Below are 14,661 nucleotides of genomic sequence, written 5' to 3' on the forward strand. Positions count from 1 at the left end.
TGGCATCAGAATGAAAGCGGTGTAAACTAGTCCTTTGATGTCTTTGTTTAACATGTATTGATTTAACTCATCCTCATTATTTGCTTTGAGCTATCTATCTTTTCAAATCTAAATATCACATTCTCTTTCTTGTCACATATTCCTCATAAATTCAATTGATAGTGTGAGGAAAATGAGTGAATGAACCTCCTCTCAATTCAAAATGCTAAATTGATGCATTTTAAATGATAAACTAAAAGCTTTCTGCAGGTGTGCATGTTTTGATGTCTTTCATATAAGCTGCATAATCACACAGGTTATATACCCTTTTATAGCCCTTGTCCTTTATAGCTTAAACCTCCTCTAAGTCTTAGTAACGCTCAATATAAGAAACTCAGCAAACAACAACCTGTTTTTACATTCACTCCTTACAGAGGAATGTTATGTTGATGTGTGGGAGGGAAAAGTATATCGCTGTGAGTGATGATGAATATCTGCGAGGCGGATTTAGACCCGACACCTCCAGTGTAATGACACATTCAGTCACTGAGTCAGACGTGATGGGTGGGATCCAACCCTGCGAGCCCTTTACCAGCCTACAGCTTCCTTATGTGTGACTGTATTCATGTTTCAAATTACAGTTATCTGGATTATTTTAAAAGATAAAGAAGAGCATTCATGCATTGTTTTGGCTGTGTGAATATGTGACAAGGCGAAGCGATGATATCCTGTATCTCTGCATTCAAAGACTTAACAAATGCAGACAATAAATAGACATGCTAACTTTTTTTGAAAGGTTAAGACAGATTCCTGGCTTGATAAACACTTATTTCTCAGAATTCTACTACCTCTTTCATGAAGCTAAGCTAAGAAACTAGGCTTAAAACCTAAACACTCCTTCTGGATTGCGATAAGATAAAGAGATAAAGGAACTTTCTATTTGACATTGTAGTGATAAAATTACATTTGTTTGGTAGCTCGCAGAGACCAGCAGCAATAAAGAAAATGTAGGAATAAACAAAAGATAATTTCACTAAAATATAAATATATTAACATATACAATGGAATATATAAACATTGAAACTATTTTTGACTCCTTGTCAGAAATAAGGAAGTATTGCACAAATTGTCATAAAATGAGAATAAATACAATGCTATTCACCATTGGCCTCTATGGTCCCTAGCTGGACTACGGAGGTTCCTAGATGGATAGATGGATAGATGGATGGATGGATGGATGGATTCTCTGGTTCTGACCAGTCCTAAAACCCAAAGCACTAAACCTACAACCTCCTCCTAAAGAGGTTGAACCTACAGTATTTGAGATACTTTGCACTGCTTCTAGGGTGGCTGTAAACTTCTTACTAGGTGGCTAACATCACTTTTACCCCAAGAAGCCAAACACTCCTTCTCTGAGGTAAACACTACTTCAGGTAAACACACACCCTGCCATCAAAGAGAAGACTGAACACTCCTTCTGAAGGGAGTTATCCTTGTTCTGGAAAATTCAAAAGCAAAAACCTTCACATTCTCCCTCATCTGAGTTACGTTCAATCATCCATGGGAAGCTAAACCATTCTTCTGGGGAAGATCCCCCCATCCCGTTCTGTAATATCTTCATTCTGAGGAAGGTAGCTTACCTCCCTTTAGTTACACTCCTTTATTGAGACATTAAGTCTTCGGTAAACATAAGTCATGGTTGGTTTTTAACAGTCCTTCTGAAGTGGTTGTTTTCTCTTTGGAGGGGGAGAGGGGGGTCGACGACAGGTCAACCCTTTTTTGGGTTGGCCAAATATTACCTCTTGGTGAACAATTCATCTAATGAGAATTCTGGAAGGCTGAACAGTGTCAAGTGTACCCAACAACTCTTTCTGCAGAGGCTAACAACACCTTTTAGCATGGCGAAACACGGTCCTTCTCAGGTGGCTAAGGCCTGTACTGTGCAGGCTAAACCGTGGTTAACCAGTCCCTCCATACTAGTACACTTATTGTGAGACGGCCAGGATGGTTATTAAATATTTTTATTTGTGTTGCCTAGCAAAAGGGTTTTCAGGTGGCTACAACTCTTGGGATTTATTTGAAAGGCTAACTCAAAAGTACCTCTCTCTACTTCTGAGAGACTCATCATTCTTGAGGGAAGGTTTAACATTCCACGTAGGCTGGATGAACACTCCATCTGGGATTCTCAGGATACCACTTTTATGATACTAAGCACTGCTTCTAGAGAGATATACTGTACATCACCCCTTGCAAAAGTAATAACAGCCCTTTTGGGGAAATAACACCTCATGAGGGTGCTATGTTGTGCCATGACCAGTAGTGCAAAAATATGTAGTTGGAAATCACACGACTCCTGTTTGAAATGAACATGGACAAGATTTCGAAGGATTCTCAATTAAAGAAGGCCGGATTGCAAGTTAAGCACTAACGTTTTAAAAAGCACAAAAGCAAACAATAGCACAACACATCACATCACGCACACACACACACACACGCCCACACCATTCATTAAACATCTCACCCAGCAAAGGAACTCCGATCTCAGAACATAACACCCTTGCTGTCAAATTAACACTTTGCAGAAGTGCCATGTGCCTCGCTGTAGGAGGCTGTAAAAAGAGGGTGCATGGAAAAAAAAAGGGCCACAAGGATTCTGCCCACCGCTGTGGAGCCGCTCGTGCCCAGTTGCTGAATTTAATAGGGGTACATCACTTTTATAAATGCGTAGGTGTAACATGCTGTACCTCTAAATGATTTGAGTCTGTAGACACCCATAGCCATGGTTTATGAGGCAATAAATGTGGAAGACCATGGTATATGGTATATGGTAGAACATTAATACACTCTTTATTGATATAAATAACTTCTGCTCCAGCTCTAATTAGATCTGCAGTCAAAGACGAATGAGCTTTAGCAGCAGCAGACACTCCAAGGAAATAGGTTTTTCTCAACTTTTCGTTAAATCAACACAGGTCAGTTTTACAGCCTTTCCTAACGCTGATCGTCTTAATGTGAAATCCCGTTATCTGACATAATCATAGCATAGCAAAGACTGAGAGATAAATCAGGCTCATTGATCTAAAGAGCTGGAGAATAAATGGAGCGAAAAAGGCTAATCAGATAATGTTAACTAAATGGTGCTGCCGTAACTAAATGGTGAGGCTGTCCTTTTGTACTCTCTTATTCCATTCAGAGAGAGAGAGAGAGAGAGAGAGAGAGAGAGAGAAAGAGAATGAGAATAAGAGAGAGAAGAAGCTGGGAGGGAATTATCGATCGTACCTAAGGCCAAATGTGTGTGACTGTTCGTAGTTGAATAGGGAGTGGATTTTGGCATCTGAGTTGATAATGACGAGGCGGTCCATCACGTCCTGAAAGAAGAGAAGAAAAAGGCAGATGAGGATGATGAGGATGATGCTGAGTTCAGTCTTTGGTCAAAGACTTTGGTCAAACTTATCTTTGGTCAAAGCCTGCCCTCTTATGGCAAGACATCAAGCTGCGGGATTGTACAGAATGCTGATATTTGTACTACCATAAGTCATATATCTGAAAAAAAGTCAGGGAGTGAATAGTTCAGGATTTTCATTATAATTCGAATTAATTGTTTGGGACACATATCAGCCTAAGATCTACCTTATTCTGAGTAATAATGGTTTACACTCAGCCTTTGTGCTTTGCTAACAGACTGATGCATCCAAACCTAACAAAACACTATCTTTATTGTCTACCAAAACATGAATAAAGAAATGTTTTTTTTTTATTAATTAATGAATAATAATAATAATAATAGTAGTAGTAGTAGTTAATAGTTGGAAAAGCCATGACAAAATGCTGCATTTTTTTATTCTGACATTTCAATGTTTTAATTGCTGTAAATAAAAAAAAAATCATAATTGACTGTTAATAAACTGTTGTTAACTGTAACAGAACTTAAACTATCACTGTGCTTCACTCTTGATGTTTTTTTTTTTTTTTTTTAGACCTGCAATGTTCACTTTCAAACTTACAAAGGTTTCATTTCCTCTCTGGGATTTGCCTGAGCGACGCAACAAAAAAAGATGGATTACATGCCTACATTAAATGTAGAGCTTACACACCCTATGCTAATTTTGTCATTAAAATGTCATCATTTGGTTTGTTGGATTAATGTTGCAAATTAAACTAGCAGCCCAAAATATTGTGTTTATATATATTGTAGTGTGTGTGTGAACAAATAACCTAAATAAAACATCTGCTATTATGATGTTATTCCATTAAAAAAAGAAATGTATTAACTCATTTTCTATTTTCAGCTTGACATTTCAGGTCCACATTCTGATGCATTGTCATTCTATAACGACTTGCATAGGGACTTGTATAAGCAGATTAAAACATGCGTAATTGATGATATGGTGAACTATTCCGTGGACATTTATTTAACATTTATGTAAGCGGTCTCCAGTGTCAGCACTCTGTAAGGGTCAGAATCAAAGCATTTTATAATAGTGTTGCTTGTGCATGTGTATGTGTGTTACACTCACAATAATGGAGGTGGGCATTTCTCTCAGGCTGTACTCCGTCTTGTTGGGCAGCGCCTGATGTCCCAGGAGCTCCAACACAGCATGTTGAGAAGACAGCAGGTTCACCAGTGTTAAGAAAGACTACAAAACGCATATGAACACACACACAAAAAATATGAATCAAAATGAGTTTAAATTCAGGTCACTTCCAGCTTCAGAAAAGAACAGCTGGAATTCTGCAGACTCATTTAATTCCTGCTGCAATGCTGTGATGCGTCATTAATGTTACCCGCTAATGGATACGAGCAGTAAGGGACTTTGAACCATGCATCTTTAAAATATAAGCTCTGTCTTTTACAGTACAACTCACTACAAATGGGTTACCTTTCCTATTACCATATAACTCAGATAGCCCATACAAGCACAGCAGTGAATTAAGAGAAAATGAAACCTTGCAATATATATAAAGTTACATATTACACTACAGGTTATATTTATCAAGATCATTCTAAAGTCTAAAATCAAGTGCTTTGCACACCATAATGTCATCACACTAGGAACACCAATCAGTCTTTATACTGCGGCCCTTGAGAGAGTCACTGTGACGTCAATGCTGCTTTAATGAAACACTAACGCACAGAATATGCTTTTCAATAATAAACTATATGGCCAAATATGTGTATACAGTACATATATACTGACTTTCACCCCTCAAACTGCTGCTCGAAAAGTTTAAAATCACACAATTGTACAGAATGTGTTTTTATGCGGTAGCATTACGGAACCTGTTCCAGCATTGCAGTGCCCCTGTGCACAAACCCGGCTCCATTAAGGTTTAAGTAGAACAATTCGAGTCCGGCACAGAGCCCTGACCTTAACCCCAATGAACACCTTCGGGAAAAACTGAAAGCTCCTCATTCAACATCAGTACCTGACCTCACTAACACTCCTGTAGCTCAATGAGACCTAACAATCATGGTCACACTCCAAGGTCTGGTCGAAACACTTCCCACGATGACTGGACGTTATATTAACAGCAGTGGGGAATGAAGTTTCGGAATGGGATGTTCAACAAGATCATACCGTGTATCAGGTTCAACAGAGACTAGAGAAAGATAGCAAGAGAGAGAGAGAGGGAGAGAGAGAATAAAGAGAGAGAGGATAAGAGGATCGTACTTTAAGGCAGCTCGTGTCGATAGGCTCCATTGGGATTGGTTTGGGATGGAAGACTCTCACGTCCTCTCTGCCACACTCGAGCACTGACCACAACTCCACCACTATGGCCTGGATAAAACCTGGGAGGAACATTTATAGATAAGCAACGTAGATAGATCAGAGGAGGTGTGGAAAGTCGGGTTGCACTGATCTGATATGTTAAATTAGTCTAAGAGACAATAATGCCTTAAACCCCTACTAGTCCCTCTCTCTCTCTTTCTTTTTCTATATTGGCACAGCTAATGTTATAGAAAATTTACCAACCACATAAGTTTTCATTTCAGAATACACAGAAACAATAAAGATGGGGATAAATATAAGATTCTATAAAATCTGCTCTCTGTGCAACTTACCAGAGCTGCGAAGAGCAACAATGCCCGGGGCTGTAGCTGCAACCTGGGTTACCATAACCCCATAGCCAAACTTTTCACACCTGCTCACCTGATCGAGAAAAGTAGAAGAGATATAGAGTACGAGAACAGAAAGAGATAAAAGCTGTTTTGGCTCCAGGCTATTGCTTTGCCTAATGTGAATACCGTGAGTAGCAATGTGGGACAATATATTTACTGGTTCGTCCTGCATAAACAAAGATTCAGACAGTTTGCCTCCTGCTAACTAGTCATATTTTACGTTACTTTTTTCAAACTGTTATAAAATAATATGCTGGTAAGAAGAGTAATAGCTTTTCCGGCAGGAGTTTCAGGCAGTGCTGCATGATGCAGTCAGGAAAAATCGAAAAATGCTTGGAGTAGGTGTAACTGTGAGAAAAGCTGGAATTCTGTATTATGCAATGATTTACAGACATAACAGTGATAAAGAGATCTGATAAGGAGTGATAAGGAAATCTTATTGTTTATGTAGTTATGATCTGTTAAATTATAATGCTGTACTATTACACCTTCAAAGGTGAAAAAGTATTTACTGATTTGGGAATCGTAGACCAGGTTAAATCACCAACAAGGTTAAAGAAGCATAAAGAAGACCCCAACATAAAATAAATACAAATAAAGTACAAAAACACAATTATATATTCATCTTTAATAGTGTATTTATCCTGGTCTGGGTTACAGTGAATCCAAAGCCAACCCCTGGAACACCAGATGGGATGCCAGTCTATTACATGACATCATACTATACATAGACACATTCACATTTATGAGCAAGGTACTGCAGCTAATCCAGTAATCACCATGAAGATTTTTTGGAAATTGGGAATAAACCAAAGAATCTGAAGTTAACCCACATGGACATGCAAACTCTGAACAGATAGTAACCTGAGCTCAGGACCCGGGAGCTATGAAGGGCAGCGATACACAATCTGACACCATAGAAACACAAAACGCAAAAACATAAAGAATGTAAAAGAAGAAGACCTCTGCATACCAGTGCACAAATCAAGGTCCATAAAGACATGGACGAGCGAGTTTGGTGTGGAAGAATTTGACAGGCCTGCACAAAATCCTGACCTCAACCCAATAGAACACCTTTAGGATGAATTAGAGTGGAGACTACAGGCCAGGCCCTCTCATCCAACATCAGTGTCTGACCTCACAAATGCCCTTCTGGGTCAAAAATTCCCATAAAAACAATCCTAAACCTTGGGGAAAGCCTTCCCAGGAGAGTTGAAGCTGTTATAGATGCAAAGTGGGCAGGGCCAACATCATATTAAACCCTATGGATTAAGAATTGGATGTTACTTAAGTTCATATGCATGTAAATGTAGACGAGCGAATACGCTACTAATAAAGACTACTAGTTTATATAATGCAATATAGTGTACATTTAGATTACAGCAATAAATAAATAAATAAATCACATAGAAGTAATCAATCTAACAACATTTCTTGCTATAATGTTCTACATTTATTAATTAATTTAATTTCCATATATACCTACACTGGAAATGCCAGTCCTCATACTCCACAAATTTGTTGAAGGACACCAGCAAACTGGTGAACATGCAGCGTATAACTGGTTGCTTGAGCCATGCGATGGGTTGGCACCCCACACTTGTGCTCTACGGTCCCGAAATTAGGCTCCGGGCCTTCTGTGACCATTTTCAGGGTAAGTGGTATAAATGGATGGATGGATAGTTTTATACTGTAACATATGATCAGCATGCACACCTATGGAGTTATCATATTGTAAGGTTTTTTACTGTTCAAACCGTACCTGGAGCTTTTTGGTGAACCGGGTGAACATGTAGGCGACACACTCAGGAGTGGCTCCGGTTTGCTGAAGGAGCATCAGACCTTTTGGAGTGGCTGCAAAGTTCAGCAAGTTATCCAGGAGCATCTCCTCCCAAGCCACTCTGCAGTTTCACAATAAACAAGTAATCTGTTTCTAGCTGCTTGTAATACCTGAATAAAAATGCTGTAAATACAATGAAAATATGGACAACATATTGGCATGCTGAAGTGTCAGCATATTCATCAGTGTTTAAATCCAATATACAACAGATGTGCAACAGAGTTGTGATAATAGACTGTAACAGCATTAAGCTATATAAGCTTTATGTATAACTCTGCATCAACTGTCGTTCACCAGCATAAGTGAAAGTAGGGTGGTACGGTCCACTTGACTTTTCCATTTATTTTTAACAGGGATTTAACTCCAGTAGTAAAAGTAGTTGATGATCTAAGTTTTACAGGACTCTCCACCACCTCTATGGTTCATTCTCTTCACCTTTGGGCTGCATAGTACTGTACTAGTAAGAATTTAAGGTTAGTTTCACCCCTGGTGTTTACATTAACGCCAGCTCTGCCAGTCGTGGTTAGTTATTTTAGTCAGGCATGAAAGTGAACAAAGAAACGAATTAAAATCCGTTGATAATAAATGGTGTTTGTGGAACTGTTGTAGAAAAGCAATATCACACTTGAGGTTGTGCCATTGTGCTGAATATCAGCAGGGATGTGATGCCTTCAGCACACTCGCATCACAGCCATGCTGATATTTATGAACAACTACTCCCTCTTGTGTGATATTGCTTAGTTAGACTACATGAACCTGTCAATGATCTGTCTCATTCTGTTATTACTGTGCAGCATGTAATCCCTTTTTCCATTCAGGTACATTTGATGTTGTGGAACACTTACAGTATGAAAGGAAAAGTTGGTTCAAAAAGAAAAAATTTGGGAAAATGCAGCTTGTCACATTAGCAAGAAACTGCAAAGCCTTTTCCATGTTGAAAAAAAAATTAGATACAGAGAGATCTAAAAAGAATTTCCAGCTATTGGATGAAAAGATTTCAAAGAGAGAAATATAAAGAGACACAATCTCACATGCTTTGAAGGTCCTGGGAGGACGATGGCGCAAGAGCTCCAGGAACAGGAGTGGGAATTCGTTCTGAAAGTGAACTCGCCTGTAGGGAAAATGCTTCAGAATGAAAACCCCCTTCCCGGAACCTTAATAAGGCACATGAACACTAGCTCTGATGCTAAATAAAGTATGTTATTGGCTGCAAACCAATGTTTACAGTATTTTTACTTTTGTCAGGTTTCCCAGATCACTACACATTCTTCCTATATCATTTAATCTAAGTATCTTTATCTTTTATCTAAGTCTATTTACTTAAGTACACTAAATTAACTTTACTGTATATAATCTACCATGCAAACAAACCTGCCTTTGAAAGATATCCAACAAAGATAAGGAAAAAAAAAACATTCATCAAGCTACCAGCTACTGGTAACATGAGCACTAGCAAGGTTACCTTTCTCCATGCCTGTGCTATGCATTCATGCAGGCTGTAGGGTCTCAGCACCTGCAGCCCCTCGCACGTGTTGTACATCTGACGGCAGACGAAAATGAAGGCCCCTTTCACGGTGGCCGAGTTCTGCAGCTCCTCACACGCACGTAGCTCTTTAGCCAGTAGCGCCTGAGTGAACTGCACGATCACGTGCGCTGCCGAAATGCTGAAACCAAATTTACATTTCTAAGTCATTTGGCAGATGCCCTTATCCAGAGCAAATTCATTCTTTTTTTTTGGCGCATTATACTACATCTGAGCAGTTGCGCCAAATACTCCGAACGTACAATTCTTCACAGCTTTGTAAGTAAGGTTTTACAATAATTGACAATGATTATGTGTTTACTGATTAAGGGAACAATCTGGGAACAAATTAGATTCTCACTGCTTCCTCAGAGAGGTTTGAGTGTGGACATGGCAACAGACATCGTAAAACTTAATTGGGGTTCCTTACCCTTCACCCTCAGCAGAGACAATCTTTCTCTCGTACAGGAAAAGCGCTAAGCCGCGTTCGGTGGTGGCAATTCTCGCAAGAGTGTCTGCAATGTGGGTCAGGCTGCTTTCTGGAGAGTGTAATTTGGCCTGTGAAATAAAAAAAAAAACTGATTGAAATAAGCCTTTTGGCAAATTGTGGAATACATGCAGACTGACAGTTTAGGGCTAAAAACTTTTGATCTGTTTGCTGTGTTTTAATATTTATAACAGTTCTACTGTTGAGTCCAGCAGGAATAGTGGAGTCTCAAAGTGGAGGCTCTAAATAAGTGGGTTTTTTTTTTAATGATGAACAATATATCTTAATGTCTTATGAGACCGTAAATTAATTACTTTGAGACTGTACATTATTATAAGATTTTAAGTTATTATACTGTATAGTTAAGTTACTTTAAAGTTTATAAGATACTCGAGGACCATAAGTTATTGTGAAACTGTAAATTACTAAGGCACAACTAAACTTTAAAAAAAAAAAAAAAAAAGATTGTTTGTTTGTTTGTTTGTTTAAAAAACTCTGAATCACCTGGAATTTTTTTCCAAGTATAATAGCCAGGTATAAAACCTGATAAAATATGGAACTCCCACAAAATTCTTGACGATTAATAGGGCAACATACAGTGTTATGACCTACTCAGGGTAAATTTATTTAGGGGAGCATCTCATTATTTCCTTTATTGTCATGATTGTGCTTGGACATGTTCAGCAGCGAGATTGTGAATATATTGGAAGAAGGAAGCTGGAACTGCCAGGGTCTCAGAACATAGCATCTAACCCTAACCCTAACCCTAAAGGAAGACCAAAGAGGAGATTTATGGATGTAGTGAGCGAGGAAATAAAGTTGGTGTGAGAGAAGAGGATGCAGAGGATAGGGTTAGATGGAGGCAGATGATTTGCTGTGGCGACCCCTAATAACTCCTGTTTTCTTTTGGAGAATGGTACATATCTTAAGCATTCTGCCAGCATATGTAAACTCATGAACAGAACAATTAAATATACACTAATCAGCCATGAAATTAAAACTATTGACATCCTATAAAACCACCTATGATTTGGGTTTCCTGGCCCCTTGTGGCATGACTCTACCAGACCTATGGGGCATGCTGTGGTGTCTGTAACCCTGACGTTTGCAGCGAGGGTTGTGGGCTGAGGCCTCAGTTGATCTATGGATCTCTTTACCTGCTGGGTCCCATATGCAGCAGGCAGTGACTGGAGGGTCTGGTGCATTTCCATCATGAGTTGTATTGATTTGTGCTGTATTGGCTTTTCTGTAGGATCGGATCATGTCCTGACGGACATGGGGGAGCATTGGCTGCCCATGACCCTTTCACAAGTGTATTGATGTATAATTGGTGAGAAATGTAATTGAATTCACCTGGTGGTTGTGTTCATGGTATGGATGATTGGAGTATACAAAAAAACAAACACAGTACTGTATATAGCAAGTCATGCTGTTATAGAAAAATGCGACCAAGCCCAGCCATTAATGATGATGATTCTCCTCTGACATCACATCCTCTAATCTTACAGTCATTTGGCAACATTGCAACATTTTATGCATTGATTAAAAAAGCAATACGTCATGCTTTTAAGCCATTGATAGTTAATGTTTTCACAGTTATCAATTACATTATAGCGGCTATAAACACTTATCTCAGTTTCTCTTGAACAACAAAAAAAGCCTTACTGAATGCTGATGCTGGAGATTTAAAAATCTTAGCATCAACCTAGTGGCACATTTAATAATGGCATTAATTATTACTTTTTATTCTTTTTTTTTTGTGAATTAACTGTTGCTATAAAAAATAATATCAGACTAGGAGTGCATTTACTGTATGTTAAAGAGTTTATCATTTTGGAGTGCTCTTAAAAAAAACAGTAATGCACTTTAAACAATCAGTTCCAAACATTATAAGTGCTGTGTTAAAAAAAATAAAAGAAAAGAAAAAATAAAAATGCCACCAACTCTTCATTGAGAAGCATTAATAAACGTAGATACCGAAACGAGACAAGACTATTTAGAGTGGCTTCTTTTTGCTGACCTGTTTTCCTTTGAGCAGAGTGAGGATGGGGACTAGCAAGGTCTCAACGACAGGGATCTGGTAGATACACTCCACAGCACACTCGGTGCGTTCACACAGGGTCTTCAGGACCTCCATCACCAGAGTTGTAGGGGAGAGCGAGTCTACACAACAGTGCACATCACATACTGTATATCAATATTCACACAGACTAATTCTGACTGGTTTTATCACCAGGTCCACTTGGACGTGGAGTTTTCAGCGAAAGAATTCGATGTAAAAAAAAAAAAAAGTATTGGCTTCCTCGGCTTCGGGTCGCTCACAGCTCTTACAACAAGGCTGTGTCATGCTCTACCTGTTCGAAAATGTGTGCACTGACAAATAAAATTTCAGACATTCAACATTTTTCTTTCCTGCGACTAGTCACCACTACACAACCTCTGGTCTGGAGAACCGCTCTTCACAGTAAGTTTTAAGTAACGCAAAAAAACAATATGTGCACTTGACCGGGACACGAATACTCCTGGCTTTGGGTTAATTACCAACTTCTGCCCTGCTGCAATATCCGAAGGAAGGAAAAGTGCCAAGACAGGGAGACTTTCGAAATCAATACAGTTTTAGTCAAGCCAGCAAGGATGTTATTGATTCAGCTCATTAAAGATTAACACAAGGTAAGGCTAATGAATCATTTGTTAATGACTAGAATTGATTAGTTCTGAGGAAGACGGTGAGCTGTACGGACGAAACCAAACAGGCATGAAATGGCCATAAAACCCAGTCAAATTGAGGAAGCTGTTCGTCAGACAAGGAGGGCGGCCTAAAGAGTCATTTTATTACTCACAATGGACCATAAAAATAACTTCTTTAGTGGATAATAAACTTCTTCAGATGATAATTCCACAGAGCCGAAACATAAACTTAAATTAATATTTGTATCTTCACACACACACAGATAGGGAGTGAGACATGATTCATTACGACGCACCTGCATGATTCAAATCGGAGTGATGTGTGTTTGGGTGCTGATACATGATGTTGATTAGTATCACCACCAAGTCACTCAGAGTCACCGGGTCTGCAACAGATAAAGGATGATAAATCCTGACTAAAGTAAACATCATGCCCAGATTACCTGCAAAATCTTAGGAGAAAGTTATATAATAGCCATAATGGTTACATTCAGATTTAATCATTCATCCATAACGACAGGATACAACTGAGATATGGGATTTAAACGTCCATAAATCATCACTTCGTGTCCGCCATGCTCTACTGACCTCTCCTCTTCCTCACTTTAATGGGGAAAAGCTTCCTCCCATTGGTGTACATCAGAAGCCGCCCGAGCACACAGAGTGAGTGAACGAAGTGAGCGTACTCCAGCTCCTTAGCGCTGTAACAACTTCTCTGAGCAGAGCCTGAAGACACAGGACACAGGACACAGAACAGCATGGCTCATTAAACTTACTTCTTCTGTCTTTCTATTCATTTGTCACAGAAGCACAGCTGTCACAGTAGTCCCACCTGCAAGATAAGTCACAGATACTAATGCACATTTTCATCGTCAAAGTGGTGTCCGAAACAAAGATACTAATGGGATAGTGAGGTGATGTTGCTTGACATCATGAAATCTAGCTGTTGTAAATTGTTGACACTGAAGATTTCTTCGAGAAAATCTATACTCTACATATAATAAAACTGTAAAGTTGGAGTGCCTGTACATTAATGATATTTGTGGGAGAATAATGTGCGGGGCAGGTAAGATAAGTAAAGGAACACATCAGGATGATTTTTGGAATTGTCTGTCTGATTGTTTGTGCCAGCATCACGTAAAAAACTACTGAACGATTTTTAATGGGTTTCACAGGTGCATTTGGCTGAGCTGGAGAGAACATATAGGCTGTGTTTTATCGCTTTCGGCCCACGGGAAGAAAAGATATACTACTTTGAAATTTAAACGGAAAACACCCTCATATTATAAAAAATTATAATAATTGACCTTGAAAAAATTATTATTTTGTCTCAAAATTTACGAGATGGTGCTATATATTATTTAATACATGCTTACAGTATAAGTGTGCAATTGAAATATATTTAATAAATGTGATCTCTAGGGCTGACTTCTAATAGTCGAGGATTCGACGATTCGATTCGTAGACGTCTGATTCGACTATGAACCTCATATTCGAATAGTAGGAAAGTGTTATTTAACCAATGAGAAGCAGGACACTACAGGCCTGTAACGTCTGGACCGCATTTGTTAGCATTTACGGATTTATTGGCTCACGATGGCTTCTAAAAAATCATCAAAAGTGTGGGAGTATTTCAAGAAGGTTAAAGATGACCCAAAGAAAGTTAAGTGCAAGTTGTGTCAGCAGCTTCTTTCATATCACACGACGACAACCAACATGGCTTATCATTTGAAACGGTTACACCCGCAGTTTCATGACGACAGCTCAGGCAGCACGTCTGCATCAGCGGCGGCCCCGAGATTAACGCAAAAAATTTTTTATTTGAGACCACCACTTTCAGAGAAGAGAAAAAAGGAAATTACTGAAAAGATTGCGGAGTTCGTGGCACTTGATATGAGGCCTGTGCGCATTGTTGAGGGTGAGGGATTTAAAGAACTCTTGCGCACACTTGAGCCAGGCTACACCGTCCCTACAAGAGCTACAGTGATGGATGTCGTGCACACAAAATATCTATCGATATGGTC

At 39.0% G+C, this 14,661-nt stretch overlaps 1 protein-coding gene across 1 annotated transcript in view; it reads right to left on the reverse strand.

The window, feature by feature from the left end:
- tbc1d32 (TBC1 domain family, member 32) overlaps positions 1-14,661 on the reverse strand; it is a 68,922-nt gene that overhangs the window by 41,163 nt on the left and 13,098 nt on the right. The window contains exons 13-23 of the mRNA XM_053489129.1: positions 13,226-13,363; positions 12,934-13,023; positions 11,970-12,112; positions 9,893-10,020; positions 9,403-9,604; positions 8,972-9,051; positions 7,863-8,001; positions 6,044-6,131; positions 5,652-5,770; positions 4,497-4,616; positions 3,259-3,347 (exon numbers count right to left, since the gene is read on the reverse strand). Coding sequence (XP_053345104.1) covers positions 3,259-3,347; positions 4,497-4,616; positions 5,652-5,770; positions 6,044-6,131; positions 7,863-8,001; positions 8,972-9,051; positions 9,403-9,604; positions 9,893-10,020; positions 11,970-12,112; positions 12,934-13,023; positions 13,226-13,363 — 1,336 coding nt within the window. The remainder of the gene's footprint in view (positions 1-3,258; positions 3,348-4,496; positions 4,617-5,651; positions 5,771-6,043; positions 6,132-7,862; positions 8,002-8,971; positions 9,052-9,402; positions 9,605-9,892; positions 10,021-11,969; positions 12,113-12,933; positions 13,024-13,225; positions 13,364-14,661) is intronic.

Source organism: Clarias gariepinus, chromosome 27 (assembly GCF_024256425.1).
Source record: "Clarias gariepinus isolate MV-2021 ecotype Netherlands chromosome 27, CGAR_prim_01v2, whole genome shotgun sequence".
Taxonomy (NCBI): domain Eukaryota; kingdom Metazoa; phylum Chordata; class Actinopteri; order Siluriformes; family Clariidae; genus Clarias; species Clarias gariepinus.